Genomic DNA, 16969 nt, shown 5'->3' with positions numbered 1-16969 from the left:
TCAGTCAAAGCCCCGTTAAGCTTGTCTAAGATCACCCACCGCTAACCCCTTTATTCTGTGTTCAGTCATAGGACATTAAATAAAGAACGCTGTTACCAAATCGCGACCCAGCTATTGGAGCAAACCTCTTGCTGCCACCACACCATCCAGCCATTTCTTTTCTGTCTCATGAACCTAGCCAGGCAGGGTGGAAACTCCCCTGTAGTTATCCCACTACCCACCTCTTGAGACATCTAATGCTGGTGCCCCAGTTCTCTATGAATATCAGATTTTCAGCTTTCAGGCAGAAAGAGGGAAGAAAGGAGGAAGGCCAAGCACTTACCTGAGAACAACAATGGCAGCAGCCCCACGTTTTGTGAGGTCTTGAGCTAATATAGGATTTGAGAGTCCTCATGAAGGAAAAGAATACCAAAATACAAAATCAAGTATGAAAGTACATAATTAATTAGAACAATAGAAGAAATCCCAACCAAGTACTGGAGTCTTGGAAATTCAGGTCCCTTGGAAATGGTAGGATGTGCAGCAGCATCCCTGGCCTCTACCCACTAGATGCCAGTCTCTCCCCCTCCCCCTGTTGTGACATGTCTCTAGACATTGCCAAATGTCCATGGGGGGTGGGAGTGGGGAGGGATCCAGCTCTGACGAGAATCGCTGCTCTGGAAGCATCAGTCCTTAGGAAGTGGAGATGTCAGGACACTTAGAGCTCCAGCTCAGAGACTGCAGAATACACACTGACCTTGTGGCCCCATCACCCGGTGGGTCCACAGCGCCCCCTCGCGGTCACACTGCAGCACTCCAGACGCTGCCCTGAATCTGCTAGTCCCGCTTCTGGATCCCTCCTCATTCCTGCCCCAGCAACTTAAAGCCCACCTCATTTACACAGTGTTGCTACGTTGAATTAAGGGCTCAAAAGACATTAATGGGTTTTATCCACCGGTTTGCCTTTGTACTTTTTAAAGCCGTTAGGGAAGGCCTCAGTATATACGTCTCATAAATCTTAAAACAAACAGCTAATCTCATCATTTCTCTTTTAAAGGGTGTTGATCCAAAAGATGGAATTCCATATGAGAAGAAGTTCTGTGAAGGTATGAATTGTAAATTCGTGTGATTATTACAACAGGACACTTTTCTAGACTGAGTCAGATTGAAGGGAGCAGACCACCCAAAGTGAGGAAATGCCTGATGCTACAATTTAAAGTTGACCATTTGACCTTTATTTTCATGAAAAAATCAGAAAAAGACATGAACAAGATTGCAGAAAATGGAGACAAGAGAAAATGGATCTAGAAAAAGCAAAACTGAATTTGTTTAACTGACTCCTTTATGTGGGGATTGGAAACCATAACGATCAGGCCAGAAAGGGCTGTAGGATAGAATACAAGGTAACTGAAATCTAGCACTTCTGCAAATAAGAAAATAGAGGTGATCATTTCTCATATTCTTCATGTCCTTCTCAATAGACTACAAGGTCAGACATCCAGGCTTATACTGACTGAGTCCCTGTGTCAACTGGGCTAAAGATTCGTATCTGGGTGACTTGAGGGAGACCTCCAAGTTACAGCCATTGAGAGTTCCCAAAAATAGCTGAGCAAAAGCTCTGCATTCTAAAGCCCAAATTCCCCAGACATCTGAGCTACCAGTACTGTTAGGAGAAACCTATAATCACCGACACACTACTGAAAATATGCTCCTGGTGATACCTAAAGTATCTCAAACAATACCCTCTGGTAGCACCACTTTTTATGTTTATGCAATGCTTTTCCGTAAAACTTAAAAGCATTTCAATCATTTGTTCATTCACTCATTCATTCATTCATTCATTCATTCATTCATCCGACATATATTTCCTGAATACCTATTCCTATTCTGCACCAAAGCTATACTATACTTGGCTCTGAGTTTTCCTGGGCAAACGTGATACAGTCCTTGACCTCAATCAACTTAGTCTAATTGTCTTTAAAATCTCAGAGGGGTAGAAAGGGAATAGAAAATGTAAAGATTCAGTGCATAGTTTGCAGTTTAGAAATGTTTATTGGATGAATAAACAATGAATGAACAAATGACAAATAAATAAACAAACTCAAATCTAAGCGAAAGATCTTCATGTGAGGCTCTGGGATCACTGTGGGAAGCCTCTTGGACACCCCACATCCCAAGCCCTCCTGGATGTCCTGGACCTTCTCAGTCCAGGTGCTCAGTCACTCAGCATTCAGTCCGAGAGCTAATTGTCACTGATGCCCAAGATAAGGAGCCACTGAAATGAGGCTAGACAATCCTCCAGCATGATTTGGGGGATTTGGAGCTAGGGGAGAGAGGCGTCCCTGACTCTGGTAGGCATCAGTTGATTCTTTCAGCATCTTAAGGGATTTAAAAGAGTACATGCATCACCCACAAGTAAATGGATTGTGTAGATGGGCCTCAGAAGCAGATTAAGTGATTCCTAACCTCCAAATAGGCCTGCGCAGGTACCTTTTTATGTTCATCTCCCATGAATCAGCCAGGATTGTCCATCCAGTGCTGTTGTGTACATGGATTAAGGGCTTTAAAAGACCATAACATTTTTGAAGAATCAAAATTGCTCCATGATAAGAGGAATTCTTCAAATGAATTATAACAGAATTCAAGAGAGCAATTTCCAAAACTAAAATTTAGGGTGTATTTCTGAGTTCAGATAAAGTTTTGATTTATTTATTCATCCATCCTTCACTCGTGATGTTGCACAGCAGTTTGTTTTATGCTGAGCTAGGAAACACACCTGCATCTGTACAGCTTAGCTAGCAGTTCTGATGGCCTAGAAATCTCATTCAGCTCCAAAATGTGATCTCCCTCACTTCCCAACACTTGAAAAGCGGCAATGCATCACTGTTATGATGCTCTGTGCATGAAATACACACCAGGGTATCTAGTCTCCTAACCACCCAATCTGGAGGCTCAAACTACTCGAGTGCATAAATAATGCAAATAAATTGTCCCACCCAGGTTCACAGCCCAGGGGAATCATTTTGCTAGGAGACTCAGCAGGGGCTCATTTCCACATCTCTCCCGAATGGATCACAGCTTCACAGATGTCTTTGGTAAGTAATTTTGTCAGTAATCATCCCGGATGTGCTGGCCTTTGTGTTTGCTCCCCCTTGCTTTCTGTAAATGGGATGCCAACTCCAAACAGGTGCAAATTTCCCTCCTCAGCAAAATCTGCTATAAAAGGCACATCCACAGCCATTTCAGCTCAGTTCATTTCAAACAATGTGATAAGAAATGTGAGGGCATTGTCACCACAGGTTCATAACAAGAACTATCCTGTCCATTAGAGAAGGGGGATGATGCCCCGCCAGGTGGAAAGGAAACTTCGGCACAATGGAGAAGCCCTTGTCATATGGCCATCTCTGGGTATGGTTCCCTTTTTCCTCTCCTGGAACCCTGAAACTCTGATTCAGAGAAAATTAAATTACAGGAATTATAAATTCTTTCTTGACCTCTTCTTCTCAGAAGAAGCCCTCCCTTTGTAAAGATGAGCAGACAGGGAAACATCTGGATATATAAAAAAAATGCTCGTGATCTCAAAAGAAGAGTGCTCTTTTGAAAAAAAGCTTGCTATAGGAGAGAGAGTGACATTTTGTAAAATATTAAATTCAGATTCTCAACAATAGTCAAGAGAAGATTGTACACATGAAAAAGGAGCAATTTGAGATCAGGAAAGACTACTTTTGGGAGAAAGAACAGTAATTACCTGATGTGAGAATCCAGTGGTAACACTGACTAGCAAGTTGGACAATGCAAAAAGTAAGATAGGCAAACCAGCCCACCGGCTGGGCAAATTCTGGAACTCAAAAAAGAGGCATGCAGGATGGGTTCTGGAGATCGAATAGGAACCCCAAAAAAGAGAACACATCAGCCAGAGAGGAAGTGGTGACAAAATAAATAATAAAAGATAACTTTCCTGAGTTGAGAGAATCCTTGTCTTCAATCCCAAACCTGCACTGAGCACCAGGCCAAAGTATCAAGTAGACCATCTCTTTACCATGTCTTGTTTTTTCTTTTTTAATTCCAAATATAAAGAAACATCTTGCGATCATTCTGCCCCAAAACAACAACAACAAACAGGGTACACAGTAGGAGGAAAAAATCCTTTTGGCATCAGACTTACCTCTCAATTCTAAGCTTCAGAAAATAGTGGAGTGGTTTCTATGATGTTTTGAGGATTATGTGTGAAAAAGGCCCTAACTGCCAAGATATTGTTTGTTCTTACATGAGGGCCACAGAAATTTATTCTCAGTTTTTCAAAGATTCAGAAAACAACAGACATATGCCCTTCTGAAAAAACAAATTATTTTAAGAAGTATTCCAGATTACCATTCCAGATATTACTAGATTTCATTATATAACATTTTCAAATGTATGCAATGTCAAAAAATCCATAAAGTTAAAAGACAAATGAAAAACTAGGACAAATTTATAAAATATAAGGCAACATTTAAATCCCCTAATAACAAACAGTTCCTGCATGGAAATAATAAATTTTATTTTTTAATAATCAAGAACATAACCACTAAATAGAAAAATAGTTTCAATGGAGTATTACTTGGCCATCAAAAAGAATGAAATCTTGCCATTTACAAGTACATGGATGGAACTAGAGGGTATTATGCTAAGTGAAATTAGTCAGAGAAAGACAAATATTATTTGACTTCACTCATATGAGGACTTTAAGATACAGAACAGATGAACATAAGGGAAGGGAAGCAAAAATAATATAAAAACAGGGAGGGGGACGAAACATAAGAGACTCTTAAATGTGGAGAACAAACAGAGGGTTGCTGGAGGGCTTATGGGAGGAGGGATGGGCTAAATGGGTAAGGGGCATTAAGAAATCTACTGAAATCATTTTTGCACTATATGCTAACTAACTTGGATGTAAATAAATAAATAAATAAATAAACATCCATGCAAAAGAAAAAAAAGAAAAGAAAAATAGTTTCATCTTTAAGAATAACAAAAGAAAGACAAATTAAAACAGCAATGGAATATCATTTATCATCTGTTAAACAGATAAAGATTAAAAAATGATAAAGGACTAGTTTCACCAAAAATATAGTGAAATGGAGATGTTCATTCACCAACAGTGTTTATGTTGCTAGAACTTCTCTGAAAGGCAATTTGATAATACATATAAAGTGATATTAAAACATTTGTGATTTGGACCATTAATTCTATATTTGGAAATTTACCTCTAAAAATGATCATTCGCCAAAGAATCTATATACATGTATTCATCAAAGAATTACTTTTAAGAGCAAACATGAGAAAAAAAATTTTAGAAATAAAAAATAAAAAAACAGAAAATAATTAGAAGGTTGTAGATTGGTATGTTAACACTGGTATCTTTGGATCGTAGAACACTGGGTAACTTTTTTTCTTATTTTTCTTCAGTGGATTTGTACTTTGTATGTACCAAATATTGTAATCCAAGATTTGGGGGATTGTTGTGTTTTGTTTTGAGCAAACAGCTAACACCAAAGTACTGCTTTATTAATACTTGTAAAAGCCCTCTGAGGTAGGTATTGTTAGAACGTAACTTCACTGTACAGATACTCAGAGAGGTTGAGTAGACTGCCTAAGGCCACATAGCCAACAGGTGGAAGAATCATTTCCTGTCATTGTCATCTTGAACAAACCACGTAACCAGAAACTCTATAAATGATGGTAGGAACAATCTCAGGCAAGGCCATACGGCTTCAGTGATCTGAGGGCTGTGCAAACGCTTTGGAGATCTGTGTTAGATTCAACCCAAATAAAAAGGAGATTGACGTGCACTCATGTAGGGCAGTGGTGGCAGCTAAGCAAACTGGTCCATGTTTTGGTGCTTGTCCTCCTTACCCCACACCCAGGCCTCTGGAGGCTGAGGTGAACGGTGCCTCTCACCTTGGGTTTCTCCTGGAAAGAACGGCCTCTCACAAACTCTCACCAGAACTGGCAGCTCGTTCTGCAGTGTGCTAAATTTCTGGGGAAGAGAAAGACCCGCTGAGAAGCCACTTTAAAAGAAATCACTCTCAAAAGCCCAGCAGCTGGCCCCATCCTGGAGTTCTGACAATTGGGATTTGAATTGTAACATTTTTTAATCTGGGATTTGCGACAACAAACTGATTTGAAATCCTGCAACTTGGCATTTGTTGGTTGGGGTTCAGGTTATAGGTATGCCCTGCTTTCTGAAAGTTTGTTTTATGCCTCTTTGCCTTTACAGAAGACCTATATTAGTCCCCTTTTCTTGCCAAGCAAAAGAAATCTAAAGAAGATTTTCACTTTCACGAAAAAAGCTGTTACCATACTAACGTAGGTCTTTGAGAAAAGCAATGTGGCCTAACTTGAGCTTTGGGAACACTCCGCTTTTGGATAGCCAGGGAAACCTGTAGTTCCCACCCCATCCCCTGTCACGTTTTGGCAATAAATAAGTAGTGTTGAGAAACGACCATGAGAATGACAATAACATAGAGCTGATGTGGAACACAGATCGGGCATAATAGTAATTGGGATTCATGAATCTCACCAATATGTTGATAATGCGTTGAAGCTAGGGACAACACTACAGTTCTAGTGTCATTTTGTCACCTTGTCGTCAAGCCTCTGATGTTCTAGTGTTCTTAGAAGTTCTCCCTAGGTTAACATTCTTCTTCAAGCTAAAATTTAGCACAGTCATTCCAAGCCTGGGCCACTTCTGTGGAATGCCTTTTATATGATGGAAGATGTGACAAGAATAAAAGAGAGATTTTGCTTAGAAAGTTAGCATTAAAAATGAAGATTTATCAAAATATTATTTCTCAAAATAATACTGTACAAACCACCCCAAGTCTCAATGTCTTCCAACAATCCACATTTCTTCTCACTCGCACATCTGTGGGTTGTCTAGAGTCAGCTGTCCTAACTTAGATTCTGTTGGTCTTGGCTCCAAGCTAAAGATTGGGTCTAGGTCTGTTCCACGTGTCTCTCATTTTTCCTGGTTTTTCCTAGAATCTATCCAGAACATATTCTTTTCATGGTAGTGGCAGAAATGCAAGAGGGCAAGGCCCCCTATGCAAATACATTTGCTGCATCATGTCCACCATCAATGTATTGGTCAAAGCAAGTCACACGGCCATGCCCAAGATAATGGGGAAAGAAGTATATCTTCCCAAAGAGAGAGACAAAAGAAAGTAAATATTTGTAGTATTGATTTTGTCTAATTATAAATGTTAAACATTCAATGGAGAAAAATAAGCAAATATAGAAATTATTAAGAAATCATTAAAATTCTCCTTAATTCTACCACCCAGAGAGAACCATTTTAACAATTTGGAGTATCAGATTGGTTTTTAAAAGTATTCTTTTAATATTATTCTTATTGGGGTAAAAAAAGAAGATTTAAAATCAATATTAGAACCAATTTTGAGAGGTTAAAAAAAAAAACATCCCCACCATCTTAAATTTAGAAGTATTTTTCCTCTCCTTCCCAGAACTCCACCCTCACTACACACACACACACACACACACACACACACACACACACACACACATTATGTAGTCACAAGAGTAGCAAGTATGCAATTGGCCATTCTTCTTTCTTTCAATTAGCACTAATTATAATCATTTTCCTACATTGCTACTTAGTCTTTACATTCATTATATTTGTCAGGGTTCTATAGTATCCTTTTCAGTATACAAGCCATAATCTACTGAACCATCTGTTCATGACTGGATATTGAGCTGATTCATTTCTGGGCTACTATGGATCACACTTCTTTAAAAAAAAAAAAAAACTTCTCATTTTTATTTATTTTTAAAAAAAAATTTTTTAACATTTATTCATTTTTGAGAGAGAGAGAGAGAAGGAGAGACAGAGTGTGAGTGGGGAGAGGGGCAGAGAGGGAGGGAGACACAGAATTAGAAGCAGGCTCCAGGCTCTGAGCTGTCAGCACAGAGCCCAATGCGGGGCTCAAACCTACGAACTGCAAGATCATGACCTGAGCTAAAGTCAGATGTTCAACCAACTGAGCCACTCACGCACCCCCCAAAAAACTTCTCATTTTTAAAACCTATTATCTATACAACCTCCTCATTTGCACAGGGAGTCAGAGTATGCATGAGTACTGTGCCTAGCAGACATCCATGAGGTATGTTGAGTTCTGATGTCTTGTGTTTTGATTGTTTGGCTTTTGGATTTTTTTTTTTAATTAATTTATTTATTTTGAGGTGGGGGGGCAGCGAAAGACAGGGAGAGAGAGAGAACTCCAAGCACCCTCTGCACTGATAGTGACGCTGGCCTTGATTTCACGAACTATAAGACCATGACCTGAGTCGAAATCAAGAGTCGGATACTTAACCGACTGAGTCACCCAGGCACCCTGATTATTTGGTTTTTAATGCTTGTGGCAAGTAAACAAAATGTCACCAAATACTAACCTGGGACCTGCTGCGTGCCAAGCCGTGTGATAGGGGCTAATGACACAGAGGTGAAGAAGATGGAAAGAACCAGGTCTTCAGAGGGCTTCAGGCCTTGGGGGGAAATGCAGACCAGCAAATTCCAGAGCTGCTGTGATGCATACACACTCCCCACACCCAAGGAAAGAAGGAATTCAGGCAGTTTGGTCCTAGCAGTGAGGAGTGTGCTAGCAGCAGAAAGAGCACACGCAAAGGCTCACAAGTAAGAGGGTTCAGCATTCTGGGAAGTTTAGTGTGGCTGAACTAGATGGTAAGTGGGAGCAAGGTGGAGAAGGTACGAGAAGAGTCTAGGAAGGTGCATAAGAGCCAGATCTCAAAGGCCCTTGAAGCCACATTAAGAAATTCAGAGTTTATCCTGAAGGCAATAGGAAGCCACCAAAGGGTTTTTAACTGAGAAATAGTAGCAGTCTTATTTGAATTTTAGAAAAATCACTCCGATTTCAATAGCAGGATGGATTGGATTGGGAGGAAAACAGGAAAGGAGACCAGCTAGTTGTTCATCTTCTAGTGAAAGTGTCCTAAGCTACAAGAGTACAATGGGGAAGAAAAGAAAAGGACAAATGCAGAAGTTATCTGGAATTAACAGTAGACATGTATTTTTCTCATACCCTTCCCACCCTGTGGACTTTACAGCCAGCTCCTGAAGAGACCACCCTCCAGAGCCAGTGTCCCACCTGGCTGGGCTTTACTCAGGGCTGTTCAGGCATCCCTGCATCTGGAAAGACTGCCTCACTGACTTCACCCCTCTAATGCAGATCTTCCCTAGAGTGTCAAAGCCAGGTTTTGAAGACTCTTCAGGAAGAGTCTGTCCCCCTAAGAAATTTCTGGTGCCTCTGGTTCTTCTGCACCATACCCCCAACCCCTAATGGTTATGGTGAACTTGTAATTTGTTGTCCAAACCTGAGAGAAGAGGGATCATGACTGATAATTATATGAGGACAATGGGCATTGACCTAGATTGGTCCAGACAAATTGGGATGTATGGCCACCCAACTGATAGCATGAGAGCCATGTATGAAACTGACACCTTGAGTCAAGAGCAAGTGCCCAGAGGGGCATTTCCAGCCCCTAAGTTATCTCTATTTAAAGTAATTTTGGACCTTGAATCAGATCTGAGTTCGAGTCCTAGCTTAGCCACTTATCCTTTCTGAAATTAATTTCCTCATCTAAAAAATATAAATAATGATGACTATCTCATCAGAAATTTGGGATAGTTTTATAATAGGATATTACAAATTGGGGTATTTATTTCTACCTAAGTTTCAACTGAGGCCCCAACTATTCCCACTTTCCACAGGACATACAAAAGAAGGGAGTGAAAATCATTTCTGCAACCTGTAGCTTAAGGCCCAACCTCGGAGGTCTATGAGTTGAGGCAGGGAATGGCTGGAGTCAGCATGGCAGTGGAGCTCAGCTCTCCCCTTGGGGAAGGGTGAACATGTTTTCCCCTCAGTGTAGGTGACCACTAGCAGACTCAGATAGCTGTCTCCAGAGACTGGGGTCACAAGGGCTGGTGTCTGACACTCTCGTGAATAGTGTAAGCATGGTGACTGAGGCAACAAGATAGAAAGAGTGTGTGTCCCGGGGCAAGTATGTGGACCCCAGGAAGGGAGAGCCAGCCTGGATCATTAAAAATCCTGGAGAAGATCACCTGCTGATGACTTCACTGTGGAGGGTAACCTCCAGATGACCAGGGCCTGGAGCATGAAACCTAAAAGACTAGATGGGGTTAGGAGAATGCACTAGCTGCCTGTGAGGTTAGTCCCATGTTCCCAGCAGGGCCTCTCAGAGCCCTCGTTATAGGGAGCCAGCTTTGGACATCTGCCCAGCCAGAAGAATCATATCTGATTGTACCTCTTCTCCCTCCGCCCACCACCCTCTGCGGTCAGAAGGTTCAGCCATGAATTATTCATTAATTCATTTGACAATAACAATAAGAAATACATCAATATAAATGGCATATTTTTATGACATAACTTTATTTTCCAAAACAAACAACAAAATAAGTTAGAAGAGTAGTTTTCTTTCCCACTTTTGTGAATCTCTTTGGTATCTGCCTATAGATAGCTGGATCCCTATATCTGCTTCCCTCTTCAATCTGTTTTAATATATATGGATGTAGCCTCTTGAAAACTACCCTGTACCCTCATGAGTGAAATAAAAGTGAAAGTGAGAAAGGCAAATCAAGTCTCAGTATTATGATGAAAATAGTGTGCTCATGAACTCCTGGTGAGGGTCTCAAAGGTCCCCAGTGATCCCCCAGACCGTATTTTGAGAACCATTGTCACAGTTTTCCTACTGCTTCTAATGTCCAAATTTTGAGGATTTACAAAAGAAAGAAGTGGTTGTGGAGTACTGCAGTGGCTTTCCAAATTCTTTACATCTATAAATGCCAGGAAAGAGGTACTCTAAGATAAAATGTTTTAGGGTAAAATGGGACTCCTTCAGCATAGTGTGGACTAGCCTCTCAACCCAAGATTTCCAGAGCATATTAGAATGTGTGAGATTCCCCAAGAGAGTGTCCACTGAGAATGCACCCTCTGCCCGTGGGTCTAACTATTTGAGAGTCTTTTAGTAATGTCACCACAAAGGAAGAGAGCCCCCAAACTTTTGGCTAATTCAGCAGATGGAGCCTTGGGTTTCTAGTCAGGGTCAGAGTCAACATTTAGCAGGGACCAATCAGGAAAATAAAAGCATTCCAACCGAAGGGATTTAATACAGGAGACTGGCTACACTGGAGTTGCATTTCATACACACAACTGATTACATAGGTATTAGAACTCAAAGGCAGTTTCTGAAGAGATTAATCATTGCTGACACCAAGGATAGGGAACAAAAAGGAAGATGGGATTTTACCAGAAGCTAGAGGAAGGCATGTGACTGATGCTTGAATCTCAAGGTTCCTCGGGTAAGGAACTGTGGCATACACCCAGCTGTGTGGCCTCACTCAGGGTTCGACAGTGGGAATAGGTACCATCAACCAAAACCCTTCAGGACCCCACGTTTTTGGTGCCCTGGCTTTCTCTCCTGTGCCAAGGAATACATCATATCATCTGGAAAGAGAGGGAAGTGCTGTAGAAACCCAATTACTCATTGTTTCATAATTCTGCCCTTTATGAGACTTCAACATTTCTTGGCCTTTGCTTCCCTAAAAGCAGAAAACACTGCTGCAAATACATCACCCCATCCCAACTGTGCCTATGGAAAGGAATCCACAGTGGTGGGTATCTTTCCTGCCACAGCCTACTCTTCTCCACCCTTCTTGCCATCCTCTAGTTAAGCAGTGTGGCACCCGAGAGGCCTGTTTACAGCTAATTAGATTAGGAGTGTGTTCATCTGGAAAGATATTTGTAGTTCAATAAAGAGAGTGTGAAGAATCACCCTACTGGTTCTGCAGAAACAAAGGTTCTGAGCCTCATTCGGCTGAGGGCAGAAAGCTGGTTTTTCCCCTCCTCCCTCCTTAAACAACCCTAGCTTCTCTCTGAGGTCTCCTAGTAGTCAGATCCAGAATAAGCTTCCCATGCCACAGGAAAGATCTCAACTTAGAAAGATTGCAAAGAAAAACGAGTGGATTTGAAAACACTTTCGTGCTTTTTTTTTTCCTTCAAAGGAAAAACATTCACTGCTTGAGATGTTTTGTTGAGAACGGAAGGGAGGCAGAGAGATCATCAAGGCCAGCATTAGATGCTGCCCTCCTGCCTCTTCCCCATCTGTTCGAAAATTATTTCCAAAATATTAAATGCTGCATTTCACTGAACCAGAATTGCATGACGGGTTGGGGCTGGGGGAAAGAGGAGGGAGAAGAGATTCTGAAATACAATTTCCCAAATGTTTATGTTGCTAGCGAAGGCTGTTGCCTGTACTATTATAAAATCTTAGCACGACCCCCGGCAGGCTGTTGTCTGTAGGGTAAGTAGGCGCAGATTGAATTTCATGCTGTGTCAAGGACAAAATGAATCCTTAATCTGGCTGCAGAAAATGCATATTCACCCAAGAGCAAAGCGGCTCCAGTCTTTCAAGCCCACATGTGCTTCATTGGACTCTTTGAGATGAGTGTGTAGATCAAGTTTGGTTGACCTTTATTAGCCCACAGACCGCACAGGCAAGTATCAAAGCTCTCACCCTGACTCTCCCTAACCTGCCCTGCTTCCTGCTCTCTGGATTTAACAGTGAGCCCAAAGCTTCTATTAAGCATAAAGGCTGATTTTCATGGTGCACATAAAATATGGAAATTCTACCTCGGCTAGATTCATGTCAACTCCAGAAATACTTAAGAATTAGAGTACTTTATTATTATTATTTTTTCAAGATGAGGAAAGACTGTAGTTCAGTAAAATTGGACAAAATTATATTTTCTGCCCCTTAGACACCTTGCCGGCTAGTAGATTAAAGATGCTAAACAGTGAGAAGAGAAGTCTCAATTCTAGTTACTCCTCATTTATTCTGCCTGAAAAAGAGAGTTGTATTCACCATGGTGAATCCTTTTCTCCAGCAGCTATCAGGCCACAAGAGACAGAGTGTTCTATTCCCATTCTCTGTTCACGGGCACAGGCCAGACGGGCTCTTGCCTTGAGGCCGGATCAATGTAATGCCCTTTTCTTCCCACTCAAGGTGAGCGTTTGGGGCTCTTATCTGCCAGCAAAGTAGGATGCTGTTGCAGGCTCATTCTTCTGAAAACATTTGTGATCTTAGCCCTCACTGCCTTCTGCAAGAATTAAAAAGACAAACACCCGGTGTTATGAAAAACTATAAGAGGAAATTATTTTAAGCACCATACTTCTGAAAGGCATTTATAATTACTCAGCCCATATGCCTGCTCTCCCAGCACATTAGATGGAGATTTGCTCAGAGAGAGGCAGCATGAGTCGGTAAACACCTGTGTGATCCAGCGTGCTACGAAGACTAGATGTAATTTCTTGCCCCCTAGTTAATTACATTTACCACTTAGCTTTGCTCTCCCTCAAGTTCCTCAACCATAAACTGGGTCTCAGGAAACTGACTCATCATAGGAAAAACATTTAGAGTCTTGAATCAGTTAGGATGTGGAAAGAGGAAAACCCTGGCATTTAGAAATAATTTTGGATGACTGGAATTGATTGCTACACTCCAGTCATTCATTAGTTCATTCAGCTAATTCCCTCCATGCCATTCCTTGGGGTAAAAAGAATGGAGATCACCCAGCCTAGCCCTTGCCAAATGCCTGGCTTCTGAGTGATTTCCTAGGGATTTTCTATTCAAGGCAATGGCTCACAGATTGGTCAGATTGGCTAAGCCATAATTCCTAGAAGAAAACCAAGGGGAGCATTCTGAAAGAGAAGGTCCAAAGATTCCAGGAAGAGAAATTGAGGACAGCAACACTGAGCCAATAATTTAAAGACTGATTGATAAAGACCCCGAGAAAAAATAGATCGATAAGGATCAAAAAGGTCATGTTTGCATGTTGGTAACATATTTGAGAGCCAGAAAGAATAGCAGGTGGGTCAGCCCTTCTTAAAAGACTAGTAATTAATCAAGCAGGGTATAGGTTCAGCTGCTGTAACAAAGAATCGCCAAATTAAGTGACTTAAGATGAAAATGTGGTCTCCTTTCATATAATAATCCAGAGGGAAGCACTCCAGGGCTGGCAGGATAGTTTGGCCATCCTCAACATGCAGCTTCCACCTCTGGGTTCACGGTGGCTGCTCCTGCTTTGTTCACCTCCCTCCTGTAGGAAGGAAAAAGGACCAAGTGAGGACACAGACATCCTCTGGAAGTATTTGACACAGAGGTGGCATGTGTTACTCTCTTACACACCTCATTGTCCAGAACCCAGTCACATGCTCACACTAGGCTGTAACCGAGGCTGGGAAGTACAGCCATGTGCCCAGCTAACACTGTGGGAGTTCTATTATTAAAGGCACAGAAAATAGATAAGGGTGAACAACTCAGGCCATAGACATGAAAAGCCGTCTCTAACCTCAAGGAGCTTAAAGTCTAGTTGGAAAGATAGATTAACTCACAATTATAATAATTACATTAAGCAAATATTACCATATGTTTACCAAATGCCAGGCATTGTACTTAGTATTATCTCATTTAATACTGAAATGAGGGACCCCTGGGCAGCTTAGTCAGATAAGTGTCTGACTTTTGATGTCAGCTCAGGTTATGATTCCAGGGTTGTGGGATCAAGCCCTACATCAGCATGGAGGCTGCTTAAGATTCTCTCTCTCTGTCTCTCTCTCTCTCTCTCTTGCCCCCCATCACCCCACTCCCATGCTGGCACTCTGTCTCTCTCTCTCTAAAAAAAAAAAAAGCACTGAAATGACCCCATTATTATGTGTGTTTTATAGATGAAGAAATGAAGACTTAGGATAACTAACTTACCCAAGATAATGCAGTTAAACATGGAGCCCAGACACAAACTGAATACATTGGAGCCTAGAGCAGAAGTCAGCAAACTATGACCCTTGAACCTAATGTGGTCCCTCCCTTTTTTTGGTAAATAAAGTTTCAATGAAACACAGCATGCACATTCATTTACATATTGTCAGTGGCTGCTTTTCCACTACAATGGCAGAACTGAGTAGTCACAACAGAGACCAAAGCCCCTTTATACTAAAAAGTTGGCCTACTCCACCCTAGTGCTGGCATGTTAGGTGTAATTAGCTAAGCATGCACAGGGTGTGATGAGAGTGAGAAGAGCACCTCACAAAGGAAGGAGGGCCAAAGAAGTCAGGATTTAGCTAATGCTTGACCAATGAGTAGCAATTGATAAGTAAAGACCGCAGAGTAGGAAGAAGAGCTTGTGACAGGCCTGAAGGTCTGAGTGGCCCACAGGTAGTTGAGTGGGATGTGAGAAGAAGTTGGGGCAGTGGGTGGTGCCATGTGGAGGATGACTTTGAACAGCTACTGTAGCCCAAAAAGCAGTGTTTCCCAAACCGGGCCAGTCACTGCAGCCATTCAGGGCACTTATTAAAAATAAATTCTAAGGGGCGCCTGGGTGGCGCAGTCGGTTAAGCGTCCGACTTCAGCCAGGTCACGATCTCGCGGTCCGTGAGTTCGAGCCCCGCGTCAGGCTCTGGGCTGATGGCTCAGAGCCTGGAGCCTGTTTCCGATTCTGTGTCTCCCTCTCTCTCTGCCCCTCCCCCGTTCATGCTCTGTCTCTCTCTGTCCCAAAAAAAAAAAAAAAAAAAAAAAAAAAGTTGAAAAAAAAAAAAAAAAATTCTAAGACCCCACCACAAATCTACCCAAACAGGATCCATATCTTAACAAAGCTCCCCAACAAGATTCTAGAATAGACTTCTGAAGATGGTAGGGGGAGTGTGAGAAGGCAGGGACCCTGGCCAGAGGCTGTGGCAGTAACCCAGGACCATCACATGTGCAAGTTGGAAGGATAGAATCAGCGAGATTTTGTGATAGCTTCTTGGTATAAGGTGGAAGAGGGGAGAGGAAGAAAATAAGATCATTTTTGATGAGCTAGATAGTGGGGAGTGACAGCCCAGTTCTGGCCTGGTCATTAGGTGCCCCCGTGATGGCTTCCCCTGTAGCTTGGCTGTGGACTTTGGGCTTCTAGAGTCTAATGTTTGATGTTACCTCTCAAAAAATGAAAACTACCCCACCCCAGACAAACAGCAGCTTGAATGCTTCAAAAAAATGACCAAACCTTTACAAATGAAGGTATCTGAAGAGTGAAATTTTATGATATGTGTGCCTTGTTGCCTGTTCCTGGCCCTTAGAATAGTTATTTTTTCTGTTTGTGAAAAAATGTGTTCCACTGGCTCCATGAAAGAAAAGGTTGTGATTTTTTTCTGCATAGCAGCAGGACACTTTAAACTCTTGTTTTCTCAGTTTTATGAATTTGGATACAGTTCTTCAACCACTCTAGAAATAATGATGGAAGGACTTGAATTTTGTGGAAGAAATCCAACTGCACAATGCATTTTCATTTGGTATGGGGAGATTAGATAAATGCATCCCTCAACTCATTCATCGAATAAATAAATGATGGGGTTAGACCTTAAATAATAAATAAAAGAAAAGGGGAATGAAAGAGACTAAGAGGAGCTGACAAGGTGAAAAAATAGATTAATAAAAAGAGCTATATTCTGGCAAAATGATGAAAGATTGTTGCTTGCCATTCTGTCCTCTTTATGTCTACTGGTCACATTTTGCTAGAAATCTTTATTTGACTTTCTTCACTGCCCCATAAGGCTTTGGACTAGCATAGGGTCAAAGATGAAATGCTATACGTTTTTTACCTGAAAACTACTTATTTAGCTCTTGCTAAAGTTTAAATGTGCCTTCAATAGGTATCATCCCAGGAGCTGAGCAGTTGTTACTGGTCATAACAATAGATAGAGCAATAGAGAACTGGCATATATGCTCCTTGGGTTTGTTACAGGCAGAGTTTGTTGGTCTTCCTTGTATGTAATAGGATGGATTCAGCTGTGGAATTTTGTATATGGTATTGCCAGTGCTTAAACTCTTTCCCCTGCCCCTTTTTGTCTGGCTCCCTTTC

At 41.5% G+C, this 16969-nt stretch overlaps 1 protein-coding gene across 3 annotated transcripts in view; it reads left to right on the top strand.

Annotated features, from left to right (window-relative positions):
* The window catches only part of AOAH (acyloxyacyl hydrolase), a 168451-nt gene that overhangs the window by 73045 nt on the left and 78437 nt on the right, over positions 1–16969 (top strand). For all 3 annotated transcript variants that reach the window (XM_042922170.1, XM_042922186.1, XM_042922177.1), the window contains exons 11-12: positions 1037–1085; positions 2980–3074. In XM_042922170.1, the coding sequence (XP_042778104.1) occupies positions 1037–1085; positions 2980–3074 (144 nt within the window). The remainder of the gene's footprint in view (positions 1–1036; positions 1086–2979; positions 3075–16969) is intronic.

Source organism: Panthera leo, chromosome A2, assembly GCF_018350215.1.
Source record: "Panthera leo isolate Ple1 chromosome A2, P.leo_Ple1_pat1.1, whole genome shotgun sequence".
Classification (NCBI taxonomy): Eukaryota; Metazoa; Chordata; class Mammalia; order Carnivora; family Felidae; genus Panthera; species Panthera leo.
This window is presented reverse-complemented; position numbering and strand designations above follow the sequence as displayed.